The sequence below is a fragment of the Pelodiscus sinensis genome, chromosome 7 (genome assembly GCF_052426305.1).
Source record: "Pelodiscus sinensis isolate ZL-2025 chromosome 7, ASM5242630v1, whole genome shotgun sequence".
Classification (NCBI taxonomy): Eukaryota; Metazoa; Chordata; order Testudines; family Trionychidae; genus Pelodiscus; species Pelodiscus sinensis.
The window spans coordinates 60,695,069-60,719,799 of NC_143058.1; the positions used below are offsets into that span (position 1 = coordinate 60,695,069).

Sequence of the window (24,731 nt, forward strand, 5' to 3'; positions counted from 1 at the left end):
CAACTGGCATCTTACTGTGGACTTCAACAGGCTTTGACTAGATGGTTAATTGCTTTGACAAGTTAGCACCTACTTTCCTGTTGGGAACAGGACTGGGACATGCAGAGTAGACAGGATAGAAAACAATGGGTGCTCAGCAGTCATCAAAAGGCCGTGTCTATCAACACCTTGCATTTTCCCCAGTGTCTTCCGCCTGCCGAAGATTAGCTGTTATGGGGCAGAAAGGAAGCACTGAGGGGCAGGAAGAGGCAGTGACTGGGGGTGGAATCGAGTAAGAAGAGGTAGGCCAGGGGCAGAAACAGGTAGGATCTTGCCGGAAGGGGCTGAACACGGCCCAGGAAATAAGGAAGTCAGCACCTCTGTGTGTATGCACAGAAAACGAATATCCTAGAATTGCTTCGTTGACGCTATCCATTAAGTCCAGTCACGCAGGGACTCAGTGCGGGTAGGATTAGAACCCTAAACCCAAGCAGTGCTCTAAATCTTTCCAAATGTCCAGATTTTCTGGAACAGAAAGATAGCCTCACCTCAGTCTCCAGGAACCTCCGCAAGGCCCTCTTCTTCTTGATGCTTTTCCGCCGCACGTACACGGCAAATGTCAGGCCCACAATGACGATGATAAAGAGGCCACCAATCACGCCTGCAGCAATCAGGGGGGTTCTACCAATCAGAAGCAAAGACTTTAATACAAGGCATGGAAAGAGAACAAAGAACAGCTGCATGCATGAAATAAGCCACCTGGAAAGCTTATGAAGCGTATAGCTCTCAAACGCAGTCATGTCAGATGATAAATCAAGGAAAGTGCATTAAGTGTGGCCTGCTTTCCTTTATCACATCTCGGGTGTGATTTTGTACTGCACTACTTATGAAGTCGCAGAGAAGGAAACGCACCATGCACTTTGATGGCAAATGCAAATCTGCAATGGCAAAAAGAGGATACATTTGTGAGACCCTTCTGCAAGAAAGTTAACCGACCTGACATCTTCCTTTTTTAAATCCAAGTGGATGAACACTTGTTTTTGCATATAAAAAAAGCCCAACAACACTTGCATCTCCCTAAACCGGGACTGTCTCGTCTGGCAACCTCTCTGGTCTGGCAGGACCATGTATGTTGCTGAATGAGGGTATGTCTACACTACCCCGCTAGTCCGAACTAGCGGGGTAATGTATGCATACCGAACTTGCTAATGAAGCCCGGGATTTGAATTTCCCGGGCTTCATTAGCATAAAGCCGGCGCCGCCATTTTTAAAAGCCGGCTAGTGCGAACCCCGTGCCACGCGGCATGGGCTAGCTAGTTTGAACTATCTAGCCCATGCCGCGTGTAGCCGCGCGGCATGGGGTTCGCACTAGCCGGCTTTTAAAAATGGCGGCGCTGGCTTTATGCTAATGAAGCCCGGGAAATTCAAATCCCGGGCTTCATTAGCAAGTTCGGTATGCATACATTACCCCGCTAGTTCGAACTAGCGGGGTAGTGTAGACATACCCTGAGAGAGCAGTAAGGCCGGGCCACAGCAGCTCAGCAGGGGAAGACTGCCTGGAGCCATGGCAGCTTGGCAGCCCAATCGGAGCCATGTGCCAGCCAGTAGCGGGGCCAGGTCTGCGTGCTGCCATGCCAGTAGTGAGGCTAGAGCAGCAGTTATGGTACTGGGCCCAGGGTAGCCATATTACCCAGCCAGCATCGGGGCCAAAGGAGCCAGCGGCTGGGAGGTGTGGCAGGCTGAGGGGGCCAGTGGCAGGGGACCTTCCCTGGTCTGGTAAATATCCTCATCCAGGACCGCTCAGGTCACGAGGGTGCCGGATCAGTGAAGTCCAACCTCTACTAGAGGTGACATATTTCAATGAGGATGTAAACCTAAAACTCCAATGGTTTTGCAGGGGATGGGATGTTAGCTCTCAGTGTCCCAGTCCCCTTGGGTTAAATACCAGAGCAAGGAAAAATTCATGGGAAGCGGTCAGTGGACTTCTCAGAGGCTTGATTTTGCATGAGATTGCACCCTCTATGTTCTGCTATGATGTCTGGGTTGAAACAAATCCCAAAGCTTAAATGGCAGGCAGAGAAGACAGAGTTGGGACTTGTTTAAGGCTGAAAGCACGTGACACTGCCGGATGGTGTGTGGATCCCACATAAAATGACGAAACCCTCCTCAGCGCCCACAACTCAGCCCCAGACGTACAAAACCTTTGTGAACTTTGTAATGTGGAGTTCAGCCAGTTTACCTGGCCTTGGGGGAAAACGAGCTCTGTTCCCCTAGTCTTTTACTTTAACCCCAGCTAATCTCAAATCCTTACGTCATGTTCCTCCTGGGACCAGCAGCAAGGAGTACGCTTCTTCTTCAGCCCCAGGAGCAGAGGGGAAGGAGTCCTCCTTATGGCTTCCACTCCCCACACCTCAGCCATCTCACCCCAGTACTCCTCATACTTCACCTTGGGCAGCTTTCTGAAAATTTGCTGCTGATACAGGGCAGCTCTCAGGCTCTACGGCCACTTCTGTCCTCTCTCAGCCCACCTATTGATGGTCAACCGAAGAGCCACAGCTGAGAGAGAAATATCCCGTCCCATGGCCCCTTTGGGGCTGCCATAGAATCCATTCCTCATACCCCCGCACACTTCACATTATCGTAGCACCATTGAGCGCTTGTCCCCATTGAGCTTGATATCGTGTGAACTGGGCCTGCCTAAAGAGTGCTAAGTGTAAAGCAAAAGACAACAGGTAGACAAATGCAAAGTATAAGGAAACAATGAGTCTACTTCCTGAGACGCTCCACCAGCAGGCCCCTTTCACATGGGATGGTTTCTCCTTCCCCACACCCCGCCGGCCTGGTCTTCCATAAATGAAAAAAGCAGTGCACAGACTCTGCAAAACTACACCGGGATCCGAGTAGAGACAGCCATAGTCAGGCGGTCTGGGGCATACAGAAGTAGTGTTGGCACTAGCAATGTGGCCCTTCCTAACCATACTGGATGTACTAAGATTCCCTCTTAAAAACTGCCTCTCCAACTCCCCTGTTTGCGGTCCCCTGTTCAAGACCTTCTCTCCCAAGTCAGCCCTAACCCCTCATTAAGCACTCAGAGGGAGACAAAAGTCTGAATTAATAACTGGAAATCAAGCTGTGCGGTGCAACATCTCATCCATTACATCTGCTCATACTAGCGTGTTGTGTTATTGTAAAAGGCAGAAATGGACATTAAAAAGACACGTAGATCTTCATTTTTCACATGTAAACAAAGGCTCTCCCAAAGGAGGTGCTGAGAAAGCGACAGTAGGCGAAGCTGTCAATTGGACAAGCATAAAAGATTTTTTGTGGAGACCTTTTTCAGAGCTTTCCCCTGCTACACTCAAGTGATGGTGAGCAAATGCTTATGGCCTATTGATACCATTGCTTCCTACCACAATTCTCACCAGTCCTAAGTGCTGTATCAAATCCAGATAGGCTAAATTTAAATCTGCCAACTATCAATGGCCAGATTTGGGTAATAAAAGTCCAGGTTTCGATGTTCAATATCATGCTTATCCACAGGAAAATGACTAACCCTTACATGCTGAACACCTCACTTACATATTCAAATATATGTAGGTAATCCAAACCAAGTCTCAAGGCTTCAGGAATTGGCATGTGTTATTCAAAACCCCAGGAGCTGAGTGTAAATACCCAACTCAGTGTAAATACCCAACTATGCCCCCGATAATGGCATAGAAGAAATGATGTAGGATTTAAAATAAGCATAGACAGTGCTAACCAATAAGAATTAACCAAGAAAATTGGATAAGTTTTACTTAGAAACAGAATACTAAATAATTGCCTTCATTTACTGCACCACCATCATGACTTAAGTCCAATAATCTCACTAGCATTACAGAGGGAAGGAGATATTAGATCATTCTATTCATTTTCTTGCCAGTACTGAGTTCCTCCCCAACGTAAAATGTCAAGTGCTTTCTACAGTATCGTTTTAGTATTCAACTCCATCACACTTTTGCCACCCTAACTACACTAAAACATCACATTCCACAGCTGTTCACTATCGCTGTAAAAGACTTCAAGGGCATTAATTCTTTGCAAGTATCACTCACCCTTTGCTCTCTTTTTTTTTAAAAAAGGCTCAGATTTCTGAGCGCACTCTTTTTGTTGTTGGTAACTCTCATTTTATTTCCTGTCCATATTTCTAACTTCAGTAAGTCCCTTTGTGTTATTTCTGTGCTGAACATTTAATATCATCTGCAAATTTCATTCATATGCTGTGTACCCTTTCCTTCCACGTCGCTAATAAAGACCTTTAATGAAAGTGGGCTTAACAATGATCCATCCAAGGGGTGTTTTTCAGAGTGCAATTGCAGGCACAAAACCTTTTCCTATGATGTTTTTTAATCTGCATGTTTTTGCATGTGCTACAGCCACCTACCCAGGCCCTCAGCTTGATGTGCAACTGGACACACAAACCCCCTGATTTCTCATGAGATTAAGAGTTTAACCCACTTATGTGGTTGTTACAAAATAATCCATATGAGGGCAAATGGCAATTTTTGCCTCAGCCCACTACTTTTATGGCAGGCATAAAATGAGTTCCAAGAAAATTAAAAATAATAATGTGAACTGTGAGACAAAGCAAGTTTCCTCACCAAAGTAGAAATTTTATAAATCGTTAAAAAAAACCACACAAGTTCTAAATTTTCTGCTATATCCCCACTATGCTAAGATATTGGCCAGGTCTATCCTAGACTTGGAAGGTCGGGTTAAGGTACGCTACATAAAATACATTGCTGGACTTGACTTACCTTAAGCCAAGTTGACTGCTGTCTTAACAGAGGGAGGCTGATGGGAACAAACGCTCCTCTTGGCTTCCCTTACTCCTTGTGACTGCTAGGAATACTGGGGCCATGCTCTGAGTTTGATTTAGCAGGTCTTAACTAGACCCACTAAATGGAATGCTGGAAGAGCGATCGCCGGTGTAGCAAATGAAGATGTGGTTATAGTAGAGTGACAGCTGTAGGAAGCTGGTTGGTGACTTTCTGATCCTGCCTGGCTCTGGTGGAAATCAGAACTACTGGGAACCCATTCTAACTTCTGTCACTGGTATAAGCTCCAGACTGAATCTGGGCACAGAAAATCCTTTTGTTACACTGGGGTGGAGAGTTCCAATGTTCAAGGGAAATTCTCCATTGGCTATCTCTGGCCTTTCTAAAAGCATATGTTGTACAAAACGGGCCCTGAATCACAAATCAGTCCTAGCTCTATTCCTGGGGCAGCACACACCTTACTGAGGGACAGATTGCAAAGTGCCAATCCAGCGCTTAATGATTAGAAAAATATTCCATAAGAAATACTTTGACTTCTAAACCACATACTAGAAAATGTAAATTAATTGAGTTTTGAATCCTGCTTTAGGGTTTATTAACATATATATATGTAGGATTTGTTATAATTTTGAATGCTCGTAAGCAATGGCTGCTTTTCTGAGAAGGAGTTTTTTAACTTGAGGCTGCAATTCAGATAGATAATTCCCATGACATATCCCCCCTGTATCCCATAGCAAATTCATAAGACCATGATGCTTTTCCATTAGAGATCTAACAGATTCTGCCATTCCCAGAATGTACCTTTGGGAACTCTAAACCCAAAATATGAAATTCCCTGTTCAATCAGAATGGCAGGTAAATGGTTTTTAATTGTGTTTTGATAGTGAGGATGGGTGAGAAGAGAGAGGGTAAATTCTTCAGGTGAGATTTCCAAAAGCATCTTCTCCCATTGAAGTGGGAGAAGAAATAGGCTAACTCTGTTTGCATGTAAGATAGGCCTTGATTTTGCATTTGTTCAGGGAACATTACACTTTTTTTTTTAAGTTCACTAATTAGTGATTTCTCCTCTACCACTTCTTGGCTGTTTTTGTTTGTAAGTAAAGAGTGACTGAGTACTGAGAGGGGAAAACACTTTTTTATAACCAACTTTTCTGACACAATGCTGGCCACAACTTCATATTCAATGTTGAATACAATTTGCCTCTATCTAAATTATGTCAGCTAGTCATGCTTAACCCTGGCGTCCAGCAGCTTTTACACCAAAACTTACCCTTGTCTACACTGCCCACAAAGTCATGGCTGTCATTGAATTAACTAATTAAGCAGTTAAAACCAGTGTTTAAACATCATAAAGTTTCCCCAGTGTAGACACATTCAATATTGACAAACATGTACTGGATTCAGTATGTGCAGGATTTAACTAATGAGCAATAATAATACTCAGATCCTACACAGCACTTTTTATGAGTGGATCTCAAAACACTTTACAAAAGGACAGTATCACTAAGCCCATTTTACAGATGGGGAAAATGACTTCAGTTAAAAACACCAGTAATTCTATTCATGTGTGTACTTTAAGAGTTTAATGGATAGAAGCCAGAGTTCTCAGCACCTTATAAAATTTGCAACACACTGGAAATAAATCCCCCCTTTCTTAAAATAAACAACTTATCAAGACAAGCTTGTTGCTACCCTCAAAACCAATAAAAATCATTCAGCACATGGTAGCAATGTTTGGAGTGGGTGGAACTTATTTTAATTATGAGTAAAAAAAGATTGAAATGGATGGCAAATGCCAATATGATGAACAATGTGTGATTATCAATTAGTAAAAATGTCTCTTAATGTACTAATTGTATGTTTCCCTTAATAGCATGATGGATAATTTCATTTTGTAGTATATATGGAGGGGTAGGAAGATTAACTATTGTAACTGTAACTGCGATTATTGCACGGTGTCACCAAATGACAGATTTAGGGCTCTCTAAGTGGCATAATTATTTATTTCTATACTAGGTTTCCTTTAGGTTAATTTTAGCCCTAAATTTCCTGGATTCAGAATGTTTGATTTGGGACAATTAAAACACCCGTCTCATTTCCACCAGAAATGACTGATAAATCCTCATAATTTTAACTCCATGTCAATATAGTTTTTGGCTGTGAATAAATAAGTAATGGTGAGGCATTATGGTAGTAAAATATAGGTGTTTTTATATACGAAGAATAGAGGAGACCATTTGATGCTACAGCATACTTAGTATTTTTACACTGATATTTTTTTTTCCACCACAAATTGAAGAAAGAGAAAGCTAGTGTTAAGAACTTGCATGGTGGCTATGTCTCCAGGCTTGTCATTTAAATGGATTTAAATGTCTGATACAATATGCTGCATTAGCTCCCAGATAATGTGGATTGATTTATTAGTGATGGAGAGGCAGCTAAATCCACTGGACTGGACTCACAGGTGAAGCAGGTTCATCAAGATAAAGACCTTTCTTTTGGATAGATTGTTCTTGCCATATTTCCATTCTCTTTGGAAAGAGTCATTTTTGCTACACGGAAAGAAAACTAGAATTATATCGGTAGTGTGTATTGATGGGCTGATTTGTGACCAAGACAACCGGCTTCAACTAAAGCAGCTCCCCTCTGCAGATATGTTAGATCCAATAAACTCAGTTAGGATATAGCACCTGGCTTCACTGTGCCAAGTTGCCCGTGGTTGATTCCATGGTCGATTTTGTGCAATTGACATAAAATGTTCTTTCCTACAATGTAAGTATACAGCAAGCTCTGCTGTAAGATATCACACTCCAGCAGGTCAGTTTATCATGGAACCAGGGTCTATTCTACAGCTTTATTTCGAAATAGCCCCGCTTCGGTTGAATTAATAAGTGGAGCCCATTATTTTGAAATAATGGGCCACCTATTTCAAAATCTGCACTCCTGCACTCGAGGAATAACGCTTATTTCAAAATAGAGGTGGTTTGGATGTGCCAGTGCCGCTATTTCTAAATAACTACTCCCCAGAGTAATTTGAACTAATTACTCCCCGGTGCTTCCGGGGGCTCTAAGTTGAGGTCCACATTAATGGAGCCTGTGTCAGACTAATTGCGAGGCTTCCCTGTAGTGTGGACTAGTTCAAAATTATTATTTTGGGAGTTGTTATTTCAAAATAAGTTATTTTGAAATAATTTCCTAGTGTAGACATGCCCATGAATCCTACTGCCTCTTTCCCTTTCTTCTTTCCTAGGAGGAGTAAGAATAAGGAGTCAAACACAGATGTCTTTGCATGGATTCACAAAATGCCCTCATTCAGGAAGACACTTAAGTTTGTGCTTAGCTTTGGGATTTAAAAAATGTGTTTTTCTGAATCTGAATGGAAAGCAACAGAAAACTCATAATTCAAGCCCTCTGAGAGCTAAAGGTACAAAGTGTGTGTTAAGAGTTTGGTATTATCATTATTGTACAAGTCTGAGGTAGTGTGTCGACATTAACGGATCCTGCCTCAGACTGATTTCGAGGCTTCCCTAGCATGTGGACATGATAGTTCGGTTTTGTAAAATCAGGTTAAGTTGAATTTAGTTCTTTTGAAATAGTTTCCTAGTTTAGACATGCCTGGAAACACCTACTGCATGAGAATTGCGGTACAGGTAGTTTAAATCTGGTCTGACTGGTTTATACAGTGCATAATTTGGTTAATCCTTTTCTTCAGCCAGTACTTTACTGGTGTATTAAGTCAATTAATACTGTATTAAGCAATACTTTACAGGGCAGAACAACATACAACATAGAGATCTGGCTGAGTAAAATATGGTGGAATGACCTAAATCAATCAATGACCTACCACAATTTTAATAGGGAGGTACGTATAATGAAGGATATAGGTCTTCCTTGAGCTGAGCGGAAACATCACATAGCACTAAAACAAGGATTGTGAGATCACAATTTTTTCTTCATTGCTTAATCTCTGTGTCCAAAAAAGTGGAAGTAAACTAAATTCAGTTTAAACTAAATTCAACTGTGTTCTAATAACTTCCGCATTACCTTCACTCTTGAACCCATACAACTTTTCATAGAAAAGGCAAAACTCAAGCATAAATATTCAAAAATTCCACCTCCACTTGTCTTGCTTTCACAGCTTGCACAGAGAGCTGAGTAAATACCATAAATCCTGCATTACTGGAAATGCATTAGCATTACAACCGATAGCTCAGTTCAATCAAATTGATGCCACTGTAGTGACAGCTATGCACGATTACGTACACATGCATGGAAATGTGTTTGTTCACACAAAATATTTGGGAACAGCTATTCTTTGTTAGCATACCCACATGTATGTAAGCGTGGGCATTTACAATCGCTACCGGTCAATCATTATTCTTTCCTCTATGGGTACATCAACACTACATGGCTATTTCAAAATTAGCTATTCTGGAATATTAGCTTATTTCAAAATAGCACATCTACACTGCAGGCAAGCCTCGAAATTAGTCTGAAGCAGGCTTCCTTAATGTAGACGTGCTATCTTGATTTAGAGCCCCAGGAGGCACTGTGGAGGAATAACTTAGAATGGCCCTGGTGAGGGGCTATTTTGAAATAGCAGCAGTACAGCATCTATGCATGTCTTATTTCAAAATAGCTATTTTGGAATAGGCATTATTCCTCATAGAATGAGGTTTACAGATTTCAGTATAAGCCGTCCATTATTTCAAAATTATTTCAAAATAACAGAATGGTTGTGTAGACATTCACATGGCTGTTTTGAAATAACGCTAGTTATCTTGAAATAACGGTGCAGTGTAGATGCCCCCTAAGAAAGTTTCACTCATCCAATGAAGGATGACCAAACACATACCATGAATAAAAGACTGTGAATAGGAATTCTAGGAAAAAGCAGTGTACAGTTTTCAAACAACTAGTTGTACGACACCTGTTCAACTGGAAACAGTGGTTTCCCCTTTTCCTGCACTAAGCTGCTTTTGAGAAGCCACTGTGCACTATCACACAGCAGCTGTGTTCCACCACAGAAGTGGCTGGATTCCATGAGCCCTATAATGAGCCATTCAAGTTAGGGAATCCCCAAACCTTTACACAATCTGGGGAAAGCCTGATTGGAAGATTCAAAAGTTGCTTCTCCCAATTAAAAAAAAAAAGCAGCCATGGAAGGGTCCAGGAAGGTTATGGAGCCTAAGAAAGGGGTAAGACTTAGGGAGGGTGTAGAGTGTTTTCACAAAATTGATGGAGTTCATGCACTTGAGTTGAGGTCTAGCCCTAAAGCACTCTCTTTGGTGAAATATAAGCACTAATGACACTGAGGTTTTGGTCCAGCCCTCAGATTAGATTTAGAGAGACTGTGATTTCCCTCAACTTGACTGTCTAGACCACTGTCCGTTCATAGTGGCAGGAACAGAAGACAATGGAAAAAGGTCTCCATGTCAGCCATCCTTTCCCTGGAGGATTCCCCATCTATCACTGCAATGACTCCTGAGCTCAGAGTTCTAAGTGTCTGTCCATCTGCACTGTTGTCCCTCTCTCTCTCATGAAAGCACAATTCTATTTCCTTTGACTGGTTTTTGGGATGCTCGCCTTCATCACTAGTGGGGTGCCCTTGAGAGCAGGGGTCCCCAAGACATTAATAATCACAGGGCAGATTTCATGAACTTTAGCTTACTGGTAGCTATCCTAGTTGTAGAATTATCTAGGATAGCTTTTGTTCCCTCAGGGTATGTCTAGACTACATTGTTGTTGTTGTTGTTGTTTTTTCGAAAAAACTGCCCTTTTTCCAAAAAAACCCTGCATCTGCATCCACACTGCAATCGCGTTATTCAAAATTAAATGGAAAGAACACAGGAGTTATTTTGACATTGGTAAACCTCAAATTGGGGGAAGAATGCTTTTTTCGAAAGAGCTCTTTTGAGAAAAGGCATGTGTGGATGCAGAACAGGGAAATTTTTTCCAAAGAAGAGGCAATCAAGAAAAAGCACAGGAGCCCTGGTGGCCATCAGCAATCAGAAAGCAATCAGGGCTTTCTTTCAAGAGCGCGTCCATGCCATCTGGACACACTCTTTCGAAAAAGAAGATCATTTTTTGGATCCGGTTTTGAGGTGTGGATGCTCTCTTTCCAAAGAAGCTTGCAGTCTAGATGTACCTTTAAGCTCTAGGAAGAATTTTGACTAGACTCGCTAGGATTGCATCTCGCTGCTGGTTCTGAAGTCTTTTACAAACTTCCTTCTTTCTGAATTTGTGCCTTTCTGGTTTCGTCGTTTGCTTTTCTGGGGACCGTTGCTGTGAAGTCTTAGTTCCTTTACATGCTAAGGAGACACCAAGGAGCAGAGCACCTCTCAGCAGCAGCTTGACACTCTGCAGAACTGGTCCCCTTACAGGCTAGTCCTGCAACTTCACCCCATGAGGACTACTCATAGGAGTTAGGGCAGAAGGGTTGGGGCATTGGAGGTTGATCCATACCTTGTGGCATGAACCAACTGGAGGAAAACGAGCAGGTGAGAGCGGGCTGAAAGTAGCATGCATGGTTTTTGGCAACTGAGATCCTTCTATGTGTAACAGTCCTGCAAGCAGAACTCATAGATTTCAACAGGAGTTCTGTTCAACAAGAGTTTGCAAAATTAAAAGGCCAGATTAAGGATTACACTGTACTACATTATATTTGGGATCTATATTAAGATGCACGAAGGATCCAACACTAGGTGTGTTTTGCATTTATTAGGGTGTTCATGTAAGTATATCTATACAATTTGCGTGCGCTTTTATAAACTATTAAGATGTATGTGTTCTCATAGTCTAGCAACAGACCATGATAGTAGTTAGTTCTGCATGTGCACTGATGCTTTTGGAAATTCTAATAAATGCCTCAAATGGTCATGATATTGTATTCACATTTGAACATGTACTCTCACTATTTCTCATTAACTTCCAAATATGCAAAATATATTTCTGTGAGGCATATGAGGGAATAAACTATCCAGTGCTCATAAATATCACAAAGAATCCAAGGCAGACACATAACAAGGTATACTATATTTATTTCTGCTTATGCCTGATGCTACCTAGGGAGTTATCACTATTGTATTACAGGAGTAACATCCTGTCTATAAAAATGTCCTACACAAATTATACCAATCATTAGAAAATCCCATTTGATGGGGGCAAGGGATGAAGACAAAAGAAAGCAGAGAGACCAGTCTAAACAAATGCAAGCAATAGAAAGAAAGACATAGGTATTATGATATGCCTAAGAATTCCAATACACGTGTAATATCTTCAAGGCTATTTACACTAGTGGTCAAAATACTGGGATGAATTCGTAGCCTTAAATCTGACAAGTTACCATTTCACTTGAATTCCTGTAGGGTTTGGTTTGAAGTTACATTTTTTAATTCCTCTCCCTTTCCCCCACCACCACGAGTAAGATGAAAAGAAAATGTCAATGATCGAAGTTATAAATCAGATAATTTTCTGCTCTGTTTCTGGTCTCCATTTAAATCCATGCCAATTGTACTGGATGGGTGGCAAACTTGGGGAGGGAATGTGGTTGTGGGAGGAGTTATACTACTAAAAATTGCCACAAATAAATCTGGCCTTTAGAAGGAATAAACACACCTATTTGCCTAAAACAAACCTTCATTCAAAACTCAGACAAATCTTTTTCACTTCAATGTCATAGAATCCTAGGGCTGGAAGAGACCTCAGGAAGTCATTTAGTCCAACCCCTTGCCCAAAGCAAAACCAACCCCAACTAAATCATCCCAGTCAGGTTTTAAAAACCTCTAGAGATGGAGATTCCACCCCCTCCCTAGGTAACCCATTCCCATACCTATGTAACCCACTCCATGTCCCTTTGCCCTTCCTGTTTCAAGCCAAGACTGTACCTAGATATGCAACAGTATGAGAGAAAAGGCTTTTCTTATGCTATCTACAGCCTTACCATAAAGAAGAAACACAAAAAATTTTAATCTTGTGAGCCTCAATCTGATTTTACAGACTACATAAATTCAGATTATTTTGGCAGAACTGGCCTGGACAGCTAAACACTGTCTTCAGAGCAAGACTGTGTTTCAAGGCATGTGACTTCTATTTCCAGTTCTGCCAGTGATTAGCAGTGTGACCCGGGCCCAGTCTGGCTACACTAAAACCTATTACTGTGTTTGTAACCAGGATGTGACATAACTGATTCCAAAAATGGTTTGGGTCCATGGTTGGCATACTGCTCCAAATGGTGAAGAACAGTTGTCTTTATGTATCAGAGGGTTAGTCTGAATCTGCAAGAACAACAAGAAGTCCTGTGGCACCTTATAGACTAACGGATTTATTGGAGCATAAGCTTTTGTGGGCAAAGACCCACTTCGTCAGATGCATGTTTTGGAAATTCCAGAGGCAGGTATGAATATACAGGCATAAGAAAAGAGTTCCAATCAAGAGTAAGTTTAGAGATAACGAGGTCAAGTCAGTCAGGGAGGATGAGGCTCAATTCTAGCAGCTGATGTGGAGGTGTGAATACCAAGAGAGGAGAAACTGCTTTTGTAGTTGGCTAGCCATTCACAGCCTTTGTTTAATCCTAAGGTGATAATATCAAATTTGCAGATGAATTGTAGCTCTGCAGTTTCTCTTTGAAAGTCTGTTCTTGAAGTTTTTTTGCTGCAGGATAGCTACCTTAAAATTTGCTACTGTGTGTCCAGGGAGATTGAAGTGTTCTCCTTCAGGTTTTGGTGTATAGCCATTCCTGATATCTGATCTGAGTTGTCTTTATGTGTTTGTGTATCGATGGAACCACCTAACTGGGGGTGAATACTCAGGTTAAACAGTCTTCCTTTCTCTCAAGTCTCTATATGGAAGACTAACTCTCAAAATTCATTGCAAGAGTCACTTGGGGCAAGTGTGTTCCAGGCACTCCAGCTCCCTTCTACCTATGCCAGGCCACTCTCAGCATCCAGGATGGCGTGACATAGTTGAGTGCTGTGTTGGCACATTCATAGCCCATGGAAGCCTTGAAGGGACATCTAGGCTGACAGAAGAGTCAGGCCCCTGCTCTTGGTCAAGGAATATATCCAGAGGGAATGCCCAACCTGCACCTTTTCCTCCTGCCAAGGCCATTTGCCCCACATCACATTTTTAAAACATGTGTAAAGCTACACTTCCAAGTGAATATTCAGTGTTCAGGGGAGGAACACCATGAGAAAGCTTGGGATGCACTACCAGGCCTGATCTACACTACAGTGGAAGTTTGAAGTAAGATACGCAACACCAGCTATGTAAGTTATGAAGCTGGAGTCGATGTATCTTAAATCATGTTTTCCCACCGTTCACACAGCAGAAAGCTGACGGGAGCAAATGCTCCCATCAGCTTCCCTTACTCCTCACGAGGAGCAAGAGTACTAGTGCTGACAGGAGTGTTCTCTGAGCTTGATTTAGTGGGTCTATATTAGACCCACTAAATTGAACCTCAGGAGATTGATCATGGCAGCGTCAATCTTCCGCGTAGTGTAAACATGCCCCGAGACAGAACTGAAGTAAAGATGCTGATACACCTTTGGTTTCCTCTTCCTGCCCTCTCCACTAACTACCAATCCTCCCCCAGCTACAGACCTGTGGGAGAGAAACAGTTTCAGTTTGAATGGCTGATGACAGAAAGATGAAATGAGCCTGCCAAAGCCAGGAATCTGGCTTCTGAATCATTTGACAACTTAACAGAGCCAATGCATGTAAAGCTGCAATGGTGAGGTAATACTGCTGTCTTTTGTCTGCCTCCAGTTCATCTACATGCAAAGGATGTGACATCACTGTCACAAGAAAATACCCACACGTCTACTGGAAACAGGGGTATTTTAAAGCTAGAATATTATTCTTTCAAACTATTAATTGTCTGTTATCCTTACTGTGACTGAGACAATGCATATTAATGGCTCCTAGACCATTTTTTAGGTGACTTTCTTTTTCCTCCCGAAAATTATCGGCAGCTATACTGACAATTTACTTCTGGAATTTACACAGTTCAGTGAGAAAAATTATTAAACCTCGCAGCTCAGGGCCTATCCAAAGCTCACAGAAATCTACAGAGAGGTTCCCAATGACTTCAATTGGCTTTGGATCAAGCACCGAGTTGACAGGTAGAAGACAAATTGGGCTACAGCTGAATTGGTGAATTGCTAGATTAGGACTCATCCCCTCCTTCCCACTTCCTTCCTTGCTGCTTTCTTCTGGCCAACTTACATGGATATTATGTTCAAGAGGCACCGTTATGAAAATCTAGTCTGGCCTCCCTCAGAACATCTCACCCAGTAATGTCTGCATTCTGTGACTTTTGGTAGAACAAGAACGTATCATTTTAGAAAGACAATGAGTTTTGATTAAAAGACTCTGTGTGATGCATAATTTACCATCTCCCCCAGTAAATTGTCCTAATGGTTAATTGTCCCACAGTTAGAAGGGTGAATTCCATCTGTAGGCTGAATTTCTTCCTGCTCTTCTTTCTATTTTTTCTCTCCTACTTGGCCATTTAGTTTGCCTCCTTCTCTCAATTCTTGACCCCCCATGCTCTGCTCTTGGACCTTCCTTTCTCTTCCTGTTTGCCAGGTGTCCTCCTCTCCATACAATCAAATTCCTCCTCAAAACTCAACTCAAATTCCTCCTCAATATTTTCTTCCACAAAGCCTTCCAATAAATGAAGTATTTGAAAGTTTTTAAAAAAAGACTCCACTGGAAATTTGACCTTCAAACATGTAGGATGCACTTTCCCATATCGATGAGGTAACATTTGGACTATGCTACCTGCATCTAATTTATACCTTGACGCTCCATCTACTACAGCTAGTGGGGATAGGAAGCTTATTTAATCGGTGGTGCTCGATCAATAACACACAGTAACAATAAATAGCCTGTGCGGTTTTCTTTCTTCCACAAAGGTGCCCCGGTATTTGTTCAGTCAGCAGGGCTGTGTCCAGACTCAGGGGTTCTTTCGAGAAAAGTAGCCTTTTTTCGAAAAAACTTCACCTGCGTCTAGACTGCAGATGTGTTCTTTTGAAATTAAATCGAAAGAACGCAGCTTTTCTTTCGGCGGCTGTAAACCTCATTTCATGAGGAAGAATGCCTTTTTTCGAAAGTGCTCTTTCGAAAAAAGGTGTTCTTGAATGCCAACAGGGCTTTTTAGAAAGAGAGCATCCAGACTCACTCGCTGCTTTCTTTCGAAAAAGCGGCTTGCTTTTTCGAAAGTACTGCTTGCAGTCTAGATGCTCTTTTTCGAAAGAGGCTTTTTCGAAAGATATTTTTGAAAAGGCGTCCTTCGAAAGAGGCTTGCAATCTAGACATAGCCCTATAGCGGAGGTCTACAGTTCCAGTTCCTTTTTGTGAAACTCAGCAGTGCTTCGGCTGAGTGCTTTGTTAGCCAGCAGTGGAAAGAGTTTCAGGATGTGTTTGTTAATTAAAGGTGTCTATTGCACTTGACTGAGCAGAAACTGGGTGCACATAAACCATAGCCACAGAAGAGTAATTCAAGGCTAATATGTTCTTGAGTGACTGAAGCAATCTCGGTATTATTCCCACAGAATCATCTTAGATATGACACCGTAGGGGGCTGTCTACTTAGCCTATGCCTGAACGGGTCTTTGGAGAATAATTAACACTCACACTTTGTCCCTTGTTGGCTTCTGAACTACTATATCTTATTTCTCTCCTCCCTCAGACATCTTTGTGTGACTGCCTTAAGTACCTCTTAAGAACCATTAGAGCTACTCTTTACTGTCAACTAGAAATATCTACACAATATCTACCCCAGCTTGTTTAGAGAGTATGAAGTCCTGAGATTTCAAAGTTAAAAATGAAATAAACTGCAAAATAACAGGAAATACAATTTAAAAAAAATCAGAACGACAAATGCTGACATACTGGTTTGTTGGGTTGTATTTTTGCAATCAACAGTGTGTGTTGTAGGCAGGGTTTTGATGGGAGGCCAAGGCAGGCTGTTTGCAGAAATGACTGGCAACTTTTTACTGTGCATGTTGAGGGGAAATGGTATTTGTGCCAAATTTTCTGCACATAAAGCTTCACAAATTTTGCAGTCAGGGCTTATAAGAAAAGTTGTTTCATCCTGTTTTGTTAAAACGAAATCTGACGTCCGTCTGCATCGCTACATTTCCACTTTTTCCTTGAATTTTTTTCTCCGAACATTGCATACTTGAAAGTGAAGGATTAGTATAGCACTGGCTAGAGACATGCAATGAGCAGACAGGCCACAGTACAAACCTCCTCTGCCAACAAACCTCCACCAGAGCCTGCCAACACCTGCTTTTCATGTGATTTCACAACCGTTTCTTTTCTTTTTCATAACTTGCTCAACCGCGAGGGTCTACAAAAATGATTATTTACATGATCTGTTGTGGATTGAGTGGCTGACATGTCTGGAAGGGAGCCTGCTTACCAGTGTATTGAGCCAATTCTTTAGTTCAGATTGAAAAATGTGAGGAGGTCATTAAAATTAGTCTTCCCACAAGGCAACGCCCCGGATGATGTCCAAAGATTCCAAACACAAAAACACTCCCATTTTCTTGAGATAACACATCTTTGTGTAAATCCACATCTCGAAAAACTGCACTGACGTCAAATAACTCCATAATACTTCATATATATCTGTAACTCCAAGCAGCATCTCCAAGCAATACATCTTTAAGAAGAAAACAATCACCCATCTGAATTGAGGCACAGTCTAAGCTGCTCAACTGCCATCTAGAAAATCACAGAATCATAGAATCCTAGAACTGGAAGGGACCTCGAGAGGTTAAGTCCAGTTCCCTGCCCTCACGGCAGGACCAAGCACCATCTAGATCATCCCTGACAGATGTCTATCCAAATTGCTCTTAAATATCCCCAGAGATGGAGATTCCACAACCTCCCTTGGCAACTTATTCCAGTGTTCAACCACCCCGCCCTTAGGAAGTTTTTCCTAATGTCCAACCTAAATCTCCCTTGCTACAATTTAAGCCCATTGCTTCTTGTCCTAATGAGCAGGGAATAACACCCTTCATGACAACCCCTTTTAGATATAGATCCTCAACATACTTTCATGCAGCAGGAAGAACATGCATTCAGAAATAACGTTGAAACCCACCAATTATTTATTCAGAAAAATGCATGTCTCCCTCATGTGACAATTATCAATGACACATGGCAGCTGATAAGCAAGCCAGGAGGATGTGAGTAGCACAAAATACTGAAAAGCACGGGATGGACTAAAGTCTAAGGTCCCTCATGTCCTCATGGGATTCTTTCCATTGATTCCAATGAGTTTTAAATCCCTTAGCTTGGGCTTCATTTGAAGACTCTGAAATGGCAGCATCAATCTTTCACTACAAGAGAGGTGTACATATACTAGGACAGACTAAGGACCTGAGCCAGCTCCCACTGAAACTAGGGGTACCCAGAGGCTACTATTGGGTGGTGAAATTCACTGGGTGAATGACTACACTGTCCTACTCTCGAACTTCAAACAAGGAGCCTTGTGGTCCTATCATTGGCAAATGAGCCTAGAAAAGACCTCAGTTGGAAGGTGATGTTTATCTCCTTTGCAACTCGTGCATTGCAATAGGCAGCTAGAACAAATGGGGGATAGAGATCACCAGAGAATGCCCGAGTCATCTAGGCTATGTCTAGACTGCAAGCCTCTTTCGAAAGAGAGCGTCTAGACTGCACACGGAATTTCGAAAAAGCAAGCCGCTTTTTCGAAAGAAAGCACCCAGTGAGTCTGGATGCTCTCTTTCTAAAAAGCCTGTTTGCTTTCAAGAACACCTTCTTTTGAAAGAGCACTTTCGAAAGAAGGCGTTCTTCCTCGTGGAATTAGGTTTACCACCGTCGAAAGAAAAGCCGCATTCTTTCGATTTAATTTCGAAAGAACGCGGCTGCAGTCTAGACGCAGGTGAAGTTTTTTTGGAAAAAGGCTACTTTTCCCGAAAAAAACCCTGAGTCTGGACACAGCCCTAATGAATCCCTCTCCTTTAACTTTAGGGATAAAGACCCATAAAAATGAATTTCTCACTGGGTAATGAGACTGTGCTTCTATTAGGGGGCTGCATAAAAAAATAGAGGCACTATCACATGATAGAGACAGCACAGGAGTTAGGGCTAATGGTTACAGTGAGAGCTGGTAGCCAGGAACTGGAGCTCAGGTTTGGAGCTGGAGGTAGGAGCTAGAGTCTGGCAGTGGAACCAGTGTCAGAGTCGCACGCCAGAGCCCAGGGTCAGAGCTGAGGTAAAAGAGCTGGTGCTGGAGGCAAGGAACAGAACCAGGTTACCTGGGGCGAGGCAGGGCTAAGTCCAAGGCAGGAACAGGGCTGGGAGTTAGCAGGCACCGAGGCTCAGGCGGCCATGAAAGATGCTTCGAGCTGCTGCTTACGAGCCGGTCTGCTGACTCTTTCAACCGCCTGGGTGGCGGAGCCTAGTGGTTTTCAACCTTTTTTTCCCTCATGAGCCAGTTGAAGAAAGTGGCTGACGCCTGTGACCAAACATAATTTGAATGGAGTGTGGTCCCCAGAGTGGAGCTGAGGATGGGAGCTTTGGGGTAGATGAGGAAGCTCTGGCCTTGAGGGGGGCCAGGGCTGGAGCAGGAGAGGTTTACCTTTAATGACTTTCTGCCTCTCTTGGCACCGCAGACCATGCTGCCCCCCAGAAGCAGCCAGCAGCAGGTTCCCAGTCAATGCAAGTGCGGAGCTAGTGTTCAGGGCAGGGGCAGTGCATGGAGCCCTGTACCCCTCCCCACCCACTCCACTTAGGAGCTGGGCCTGCTGCAGGCCGCTTCTGGGATGTAGCACAGTCCGTGGTGCCAGGACAGGCAGGGAGCTGACTTCGCCTCCCCCACTGCTCACCTCACCCCCCTGCAGCAATGAGACCCAGCGCCCGATATTCCACCACCTGGTGCTGGGCCCCAACCTGTCGTTTGGAAACCACTGGCCTAGCCAACGCAGCAGCCGATCACAGGCCAGCTGCACTCAGTAGGCTGCCTGGTGACCAGCTCTGCTGCAAGCCCTGCTTTCTGGCAGACGGGTGCTACCTCGAGACAAATCGTAACAGCAGCAATGGACATCAAAAACACGATGTACTGTAGAGCTGAAACCTGTCTGATAATGGGCACATCAGCTCACGTTAAATGAAAACGGACTTCTGCTTTCTCCTGTGCCTGGAAAAGAACCAGTTCTCCTGACAACCACAAGGGCTTGGGGGAACGACCACATTTCTGAAGTTTTCTAGACTTGTGGATTTCCTGGTTCTGGCTGATACTGGAAGAAGAACTCCTCGGTGCTACAAGCACATCTCTCTACATTGTATTGCTACCCCACGTCTAGTAGAGAGCAACTCAAATTTTGAAGACACCCATTCCAGCTTTGTCGACTCACAATGTCTTGGATTCACATTTTGTATCTACAAGAATTTCCAAGTATCTTGAGATTCAACCAGCACTAGTCTTCACTTTTCTCCTTCATTTCCCCAGATCTGTCCATATGATGATAGATCAATTCCCTACACAAACTCTTGTCTTAGTGGCTTTCGCAATAACAAATTACTGGGCTGAGCACACAGAAGCATCTTCACAACATCACAAATTATCAGCGTTCAAACATACCTTAACAGTGGTGTATTGGATCGTTCAAAAGGACTGAGCATTGGTGTAACTCCGCTTCCATTGAAGTCTTTGAGTTAAACCATGGTGCTTTGGAATATCCCAGACTATGTAAATGACTGTACAGTCCCATTTACCATTTTAGTAGATTTGTTCCCACTAGTCCTAATAAAGGAGACAAGAGGCAAAATACCTGTGCAACACGATCATGAAATATAAAGTTGAACTGGTCTCTATCCCTGGCCAAAAGGCTATCCTTCTATAATAACGAGGTGGTTTAACATTAGGGCTACGTCTGGACTGCAGGCTTCTTACAGAACAAGCTTTTCCGAAATGCTGTGCATTTTACACAGAAAAAGTGCAATGAAAAAGCGATCTGCTTTTACGAAAGATAGCATCCACATTGATTGGAAGCTATCTTGTATTTCAGTTGTGATTACTGTGGACCGAGTGGCCACCACAGCACCTGTGCTTTTTCCTGGAGGCCTCTTCTTTCGAAAAAAACACTCTTTCCTGCTTCCACACATGCCTTTTTCTGAAAAAGCTTTTTCAGAAAAAGGCTTCTGCCTCAAAGAATGAGGTTTCCTGCCATTGGAAAAACCCCTCCATTATTTTGACTTTCTCTCAAAAGAACACAATAGCAGTGCGGACATAAGTATTGTTTTTCCAGAAAAACAGCCATTTTTCTGGAAAAAATCTGCAGTGTAGACATACTCTAGAAGTTAGAAATGGAAGAAACCTAACCCACCAGTTTTGACCCCATGAATGCCCGCAACACAACTACACTAGCATGACATTTTTGTTTAAACAAAGCTTTGCATTTTATGCAACAATTTTAACTTCTTCAACTTTCCACAGATTGAAAAAAAAAAGAAGGCTGGAGACACAGATAATGAAGTGATGGTCAGATTTTAAAATTAAATACACATTGTTGTGTATATTGTTGCAACGTAATAGCAGAAGGGGCAAATCCAGCAACTTTATTAAAACAAGATGGAAGCAAGTCTACAGGTTTTCATCCGCACTTATTGTATGTTAAATAATAATGAATCATTAAGATATTATTCACTGAGCACTAAACACTGCATCTTACATATTTTACAGCTCAATGGATGTATTTTAATAATACATAGATGATTTAATATAGATTTAATCTTATTATAATTTAATTGTCTATATATATCCATTTTGTTAATTCAGTTGTCTCAAATGAGGATTTAATATGGATTTAATCTTATTATAAATTAATTCTCATTTGAGGCAACTGAATTAAACTGGAGACCGTGGAGGGACAAACTATATTGCAACAAAGACACTTTTTTCACTGCACAATTTCACTGTACATGCAAGTTCACTATTACCCGAATTGTAAATCATAAACTGCCATTTATTGGAAGAATTTCAGGTGTTCAATGATCCTCATTCTCATTGGAGTTCACCTGTATCTGAGATCACCAGAAGCATGTCTCACTGGATGTGTGTACACACAATGTGGCAACAAAACCAGAGACAGCTATAAGTTACATAAGAGGAAAAATGCCAAAGGTAAGGTTGCGTATCAGTTTTCAGTCACTCAGAACTTTCTGAAACTCACTTTTTCAGCTGAAATTTACCAGGGTTTCTCTGTGCTTGTCATTTTCTTTTTCTTTTTTTCTTTTTTTTTTAAGTTTGAGGAAAAATTGTTCCAAAAAGTGCCATTTTTAAGCACTTGAGAGTTTTAAAACAAAAACAATTTTCCTTTCCTGAAACCATTTTTACAACCTCCTTTATCATCGAACCATACATTAAGCATGAATTGTATACTTGCCATTGTGCTTCTCGTAAATCTGAACAGCATGCGCTTACGAAAGATCATGACCGGGGTGGAGAAAGTGAATAAGGAAAAGTTATTGACTTGTTCCCATAACCTAAGAACTGGAGGTCATCAAGTGAAATTAATAGGTAGCAGGTTTAAAACAAACAAAAGGAAGTAATCTGTGGAACTCCTTGCCAGAGGATGTTGTGAAGACAAGACTTTAATAGGGTTTAAAAAACTACTAGGAATTCCTAGCCTCTGTCAGTCAGAGGCTGGAAATGGATAACAGGGCTCCCTGCTCTGTTCCCTTCTGGGGCATCTGGCATTGGGCACTGTCGGAAGACAGGACACTGGGCTACATGGACCTGTGGTCTGATCCAGTCTGGCCTTTTTTATGGGTTGCACATTATGTCTTAAGTTGGTGCATGTAACCTTATCTTTGGCATTACCTACTTCTGAATGCTTAGCCAGACAATCAGTTTTTGCATTCAGTGACCCTCATTACCTGTTGCAGGGGGACTCTGCTTATGAGGAAGACTAGTGAAAGTCCAAAATTGCCCCAGTGCCACTCCTTTGGTAGTGGACTGCACTCACGAGAGGGCCAAGTCTAGTGCCTTGTACTAATTTTGAGTGTATGGTCGTCGTACAGGCAATGGGCAGTGGGAATCTAATACGTCTTCCTGCAAGCAGCTACTGCTGCATCTGTAGCCTTGCCTCTCTCCTGTTGGTAGCTCCTCTGAGGAGCATTCCCCCCTCCTTTGCTTCTATGCTTCGTCTGATCAGTTCCAAGTCCCGATTAACACTGGCAGGTGCAGAGTGCCCACAGAGCTGTAATTCATAACTCACTGGGGGATCTAGTGTGTGTGTTTACAAGCCTCTCTAAACTCATTACTATGAGTTATCTACATTCTACGAGCACCTAGGGTCTATACCCGAGATCAAACACCTTTTGTGGCAGACAGCATGCACCTGCATCATTTAGACAATCTAAATATGCAAGAGCGGGAGAGGAAAAAGCAGCATTTGAGAGAAATGTCCCGCCCAGAGTCACCTAACTGGCCAGCTGCCACGTCAGGAATAGAACCACTAGATCAAACTGCCTCACCTGATAAACCTGACTTTATCTGTCACTCTGCTTTATTCCGGCAGGGTAAAAGCGTGACCTCAGTAATCTAATCCATAGAAGTCAGGTCCAAAAATAGTTTGCTTTTCTATTCTTTTTCAATATTTAAAAATATAATCCGTTCTCTGAATTGATCTGTTCTGTGACTGTATCCAAAAGTTTCTCTGGAATAGTATATTTTACCGGTCAAGAGGTAGGTTTATAGTTTTATTTATAATCACAAATAAATCTCATTTCCCCCCCTTTGAGTAATTTTTTTTATGGGGAGAGTTTTTTGGCTTTTTAGCTTTGATTTTGGGTTTTCCTTGCCCTCTTCCAAAGAATGGCTGTAATTATTCTATAAATAACTGGAACATATGGAATGCTTTACTCCACGCACTGGAAGAAAGTGCTATAAAAATGATGAGCACTGAGAGTTTATTAGAGGCAGGTTTCCCTTCCCCTTATCATGTATTCTGTGCTACTGAATTACTGTGAAATTCTAATGAAATCACACTGTGTAGGGGGTTATGGAACAGCTATGAAAGGATCTGCCTGCATTACAAAGAGTTTACTGTTAATTAGCTCTTGTATACAGACACTGTATATAAAAAATCTTTTGTTTGTGAAAGGATGATTAGTTGAGAGAACGTGGTTTGTTAATAGGAAGAAAGTATGAGGATATTGTAATTTAAGTTAATATCTACACATCGTTTTATGTAACCACTTCGCAATGGGGGACCGGGCTAATTAGCTTCTGTTAGTTAAAAGGAAAACGTGAAGCCCATTTAGTTAGGGTGTAAATCAATACAGGCTGATTCAGGGAACTATTATGGTGCTGTTTCCTTACCTCTCCTTCCCCGGATTACATCTTCAGTTTCATGATAGATCTCATCCCAGAAATATAGCAGCTCCATCCATTACTTAAGGAATTCTTTTCCTTGAAATTATACCTTGAATGTCTAAAAGTTTAAGTACTAAAAACTTAGTAAATCTAGATACACATTCACACTAGTTGAATGTTATCTTGGGCCTGGCTTGAATAGCTGAATTAAATTCTGTGGAGAAAACAAGAAGACTTGTATTGCTGGGACATTATTTTAAAAACACCACCACCCTGTTGGTAGAGTTTTTCTGTTCATACTCCCTCTCTCTATATCCATTTCAATTGTTCCTAAAATTCTCCTCATCATCATTTCAGCTGGAATTTTAAAAGACACCTGGAGGGATAGGTATCTCCTCCCGCTAACATTCAATTGGAGCTACACATAAAGCTCTGTTAGGCTCCCTGGAAAAATCCCAGCGTACATCAGAACATGGCATACACAGTTCACCTCCATTTTTCTCGTGGTTTTCAGGAAAGGATTAGTGTACAAATACTTGTATTTTCCAGTTAAATTAGCTAAGAATACCACAGCTCAA

At 42.1% G+C, this 24,731-nt stretch overlaps 1 protein-coding gene across 6 annotated transcripts in view; it reads right to left on the bottom strand.

Annotated features, from left to right (window-relative positions):
• ERBB4 (erb-b2 receptor tyrosine kinase 4) overlaps positions 1–24,731 on the bottom strand; it is a 923,012-nt gene that overhangs the window by 183,454 nt on the left and 714,827 nt on the right. For all 6 annotated transcript variants that reach the window (XM_075933933.2, XM_075933937.2, XM_075933934.2 and 3 more), the window contains one exon: positions 528–660. In XM_075933933.2, the coding sequence (XP_075790048.1) occupies positions 528–660 (133 nt within the window). The remainder of the gene's footprint in view (positions 1–527; positions 661–24,731) is intronic.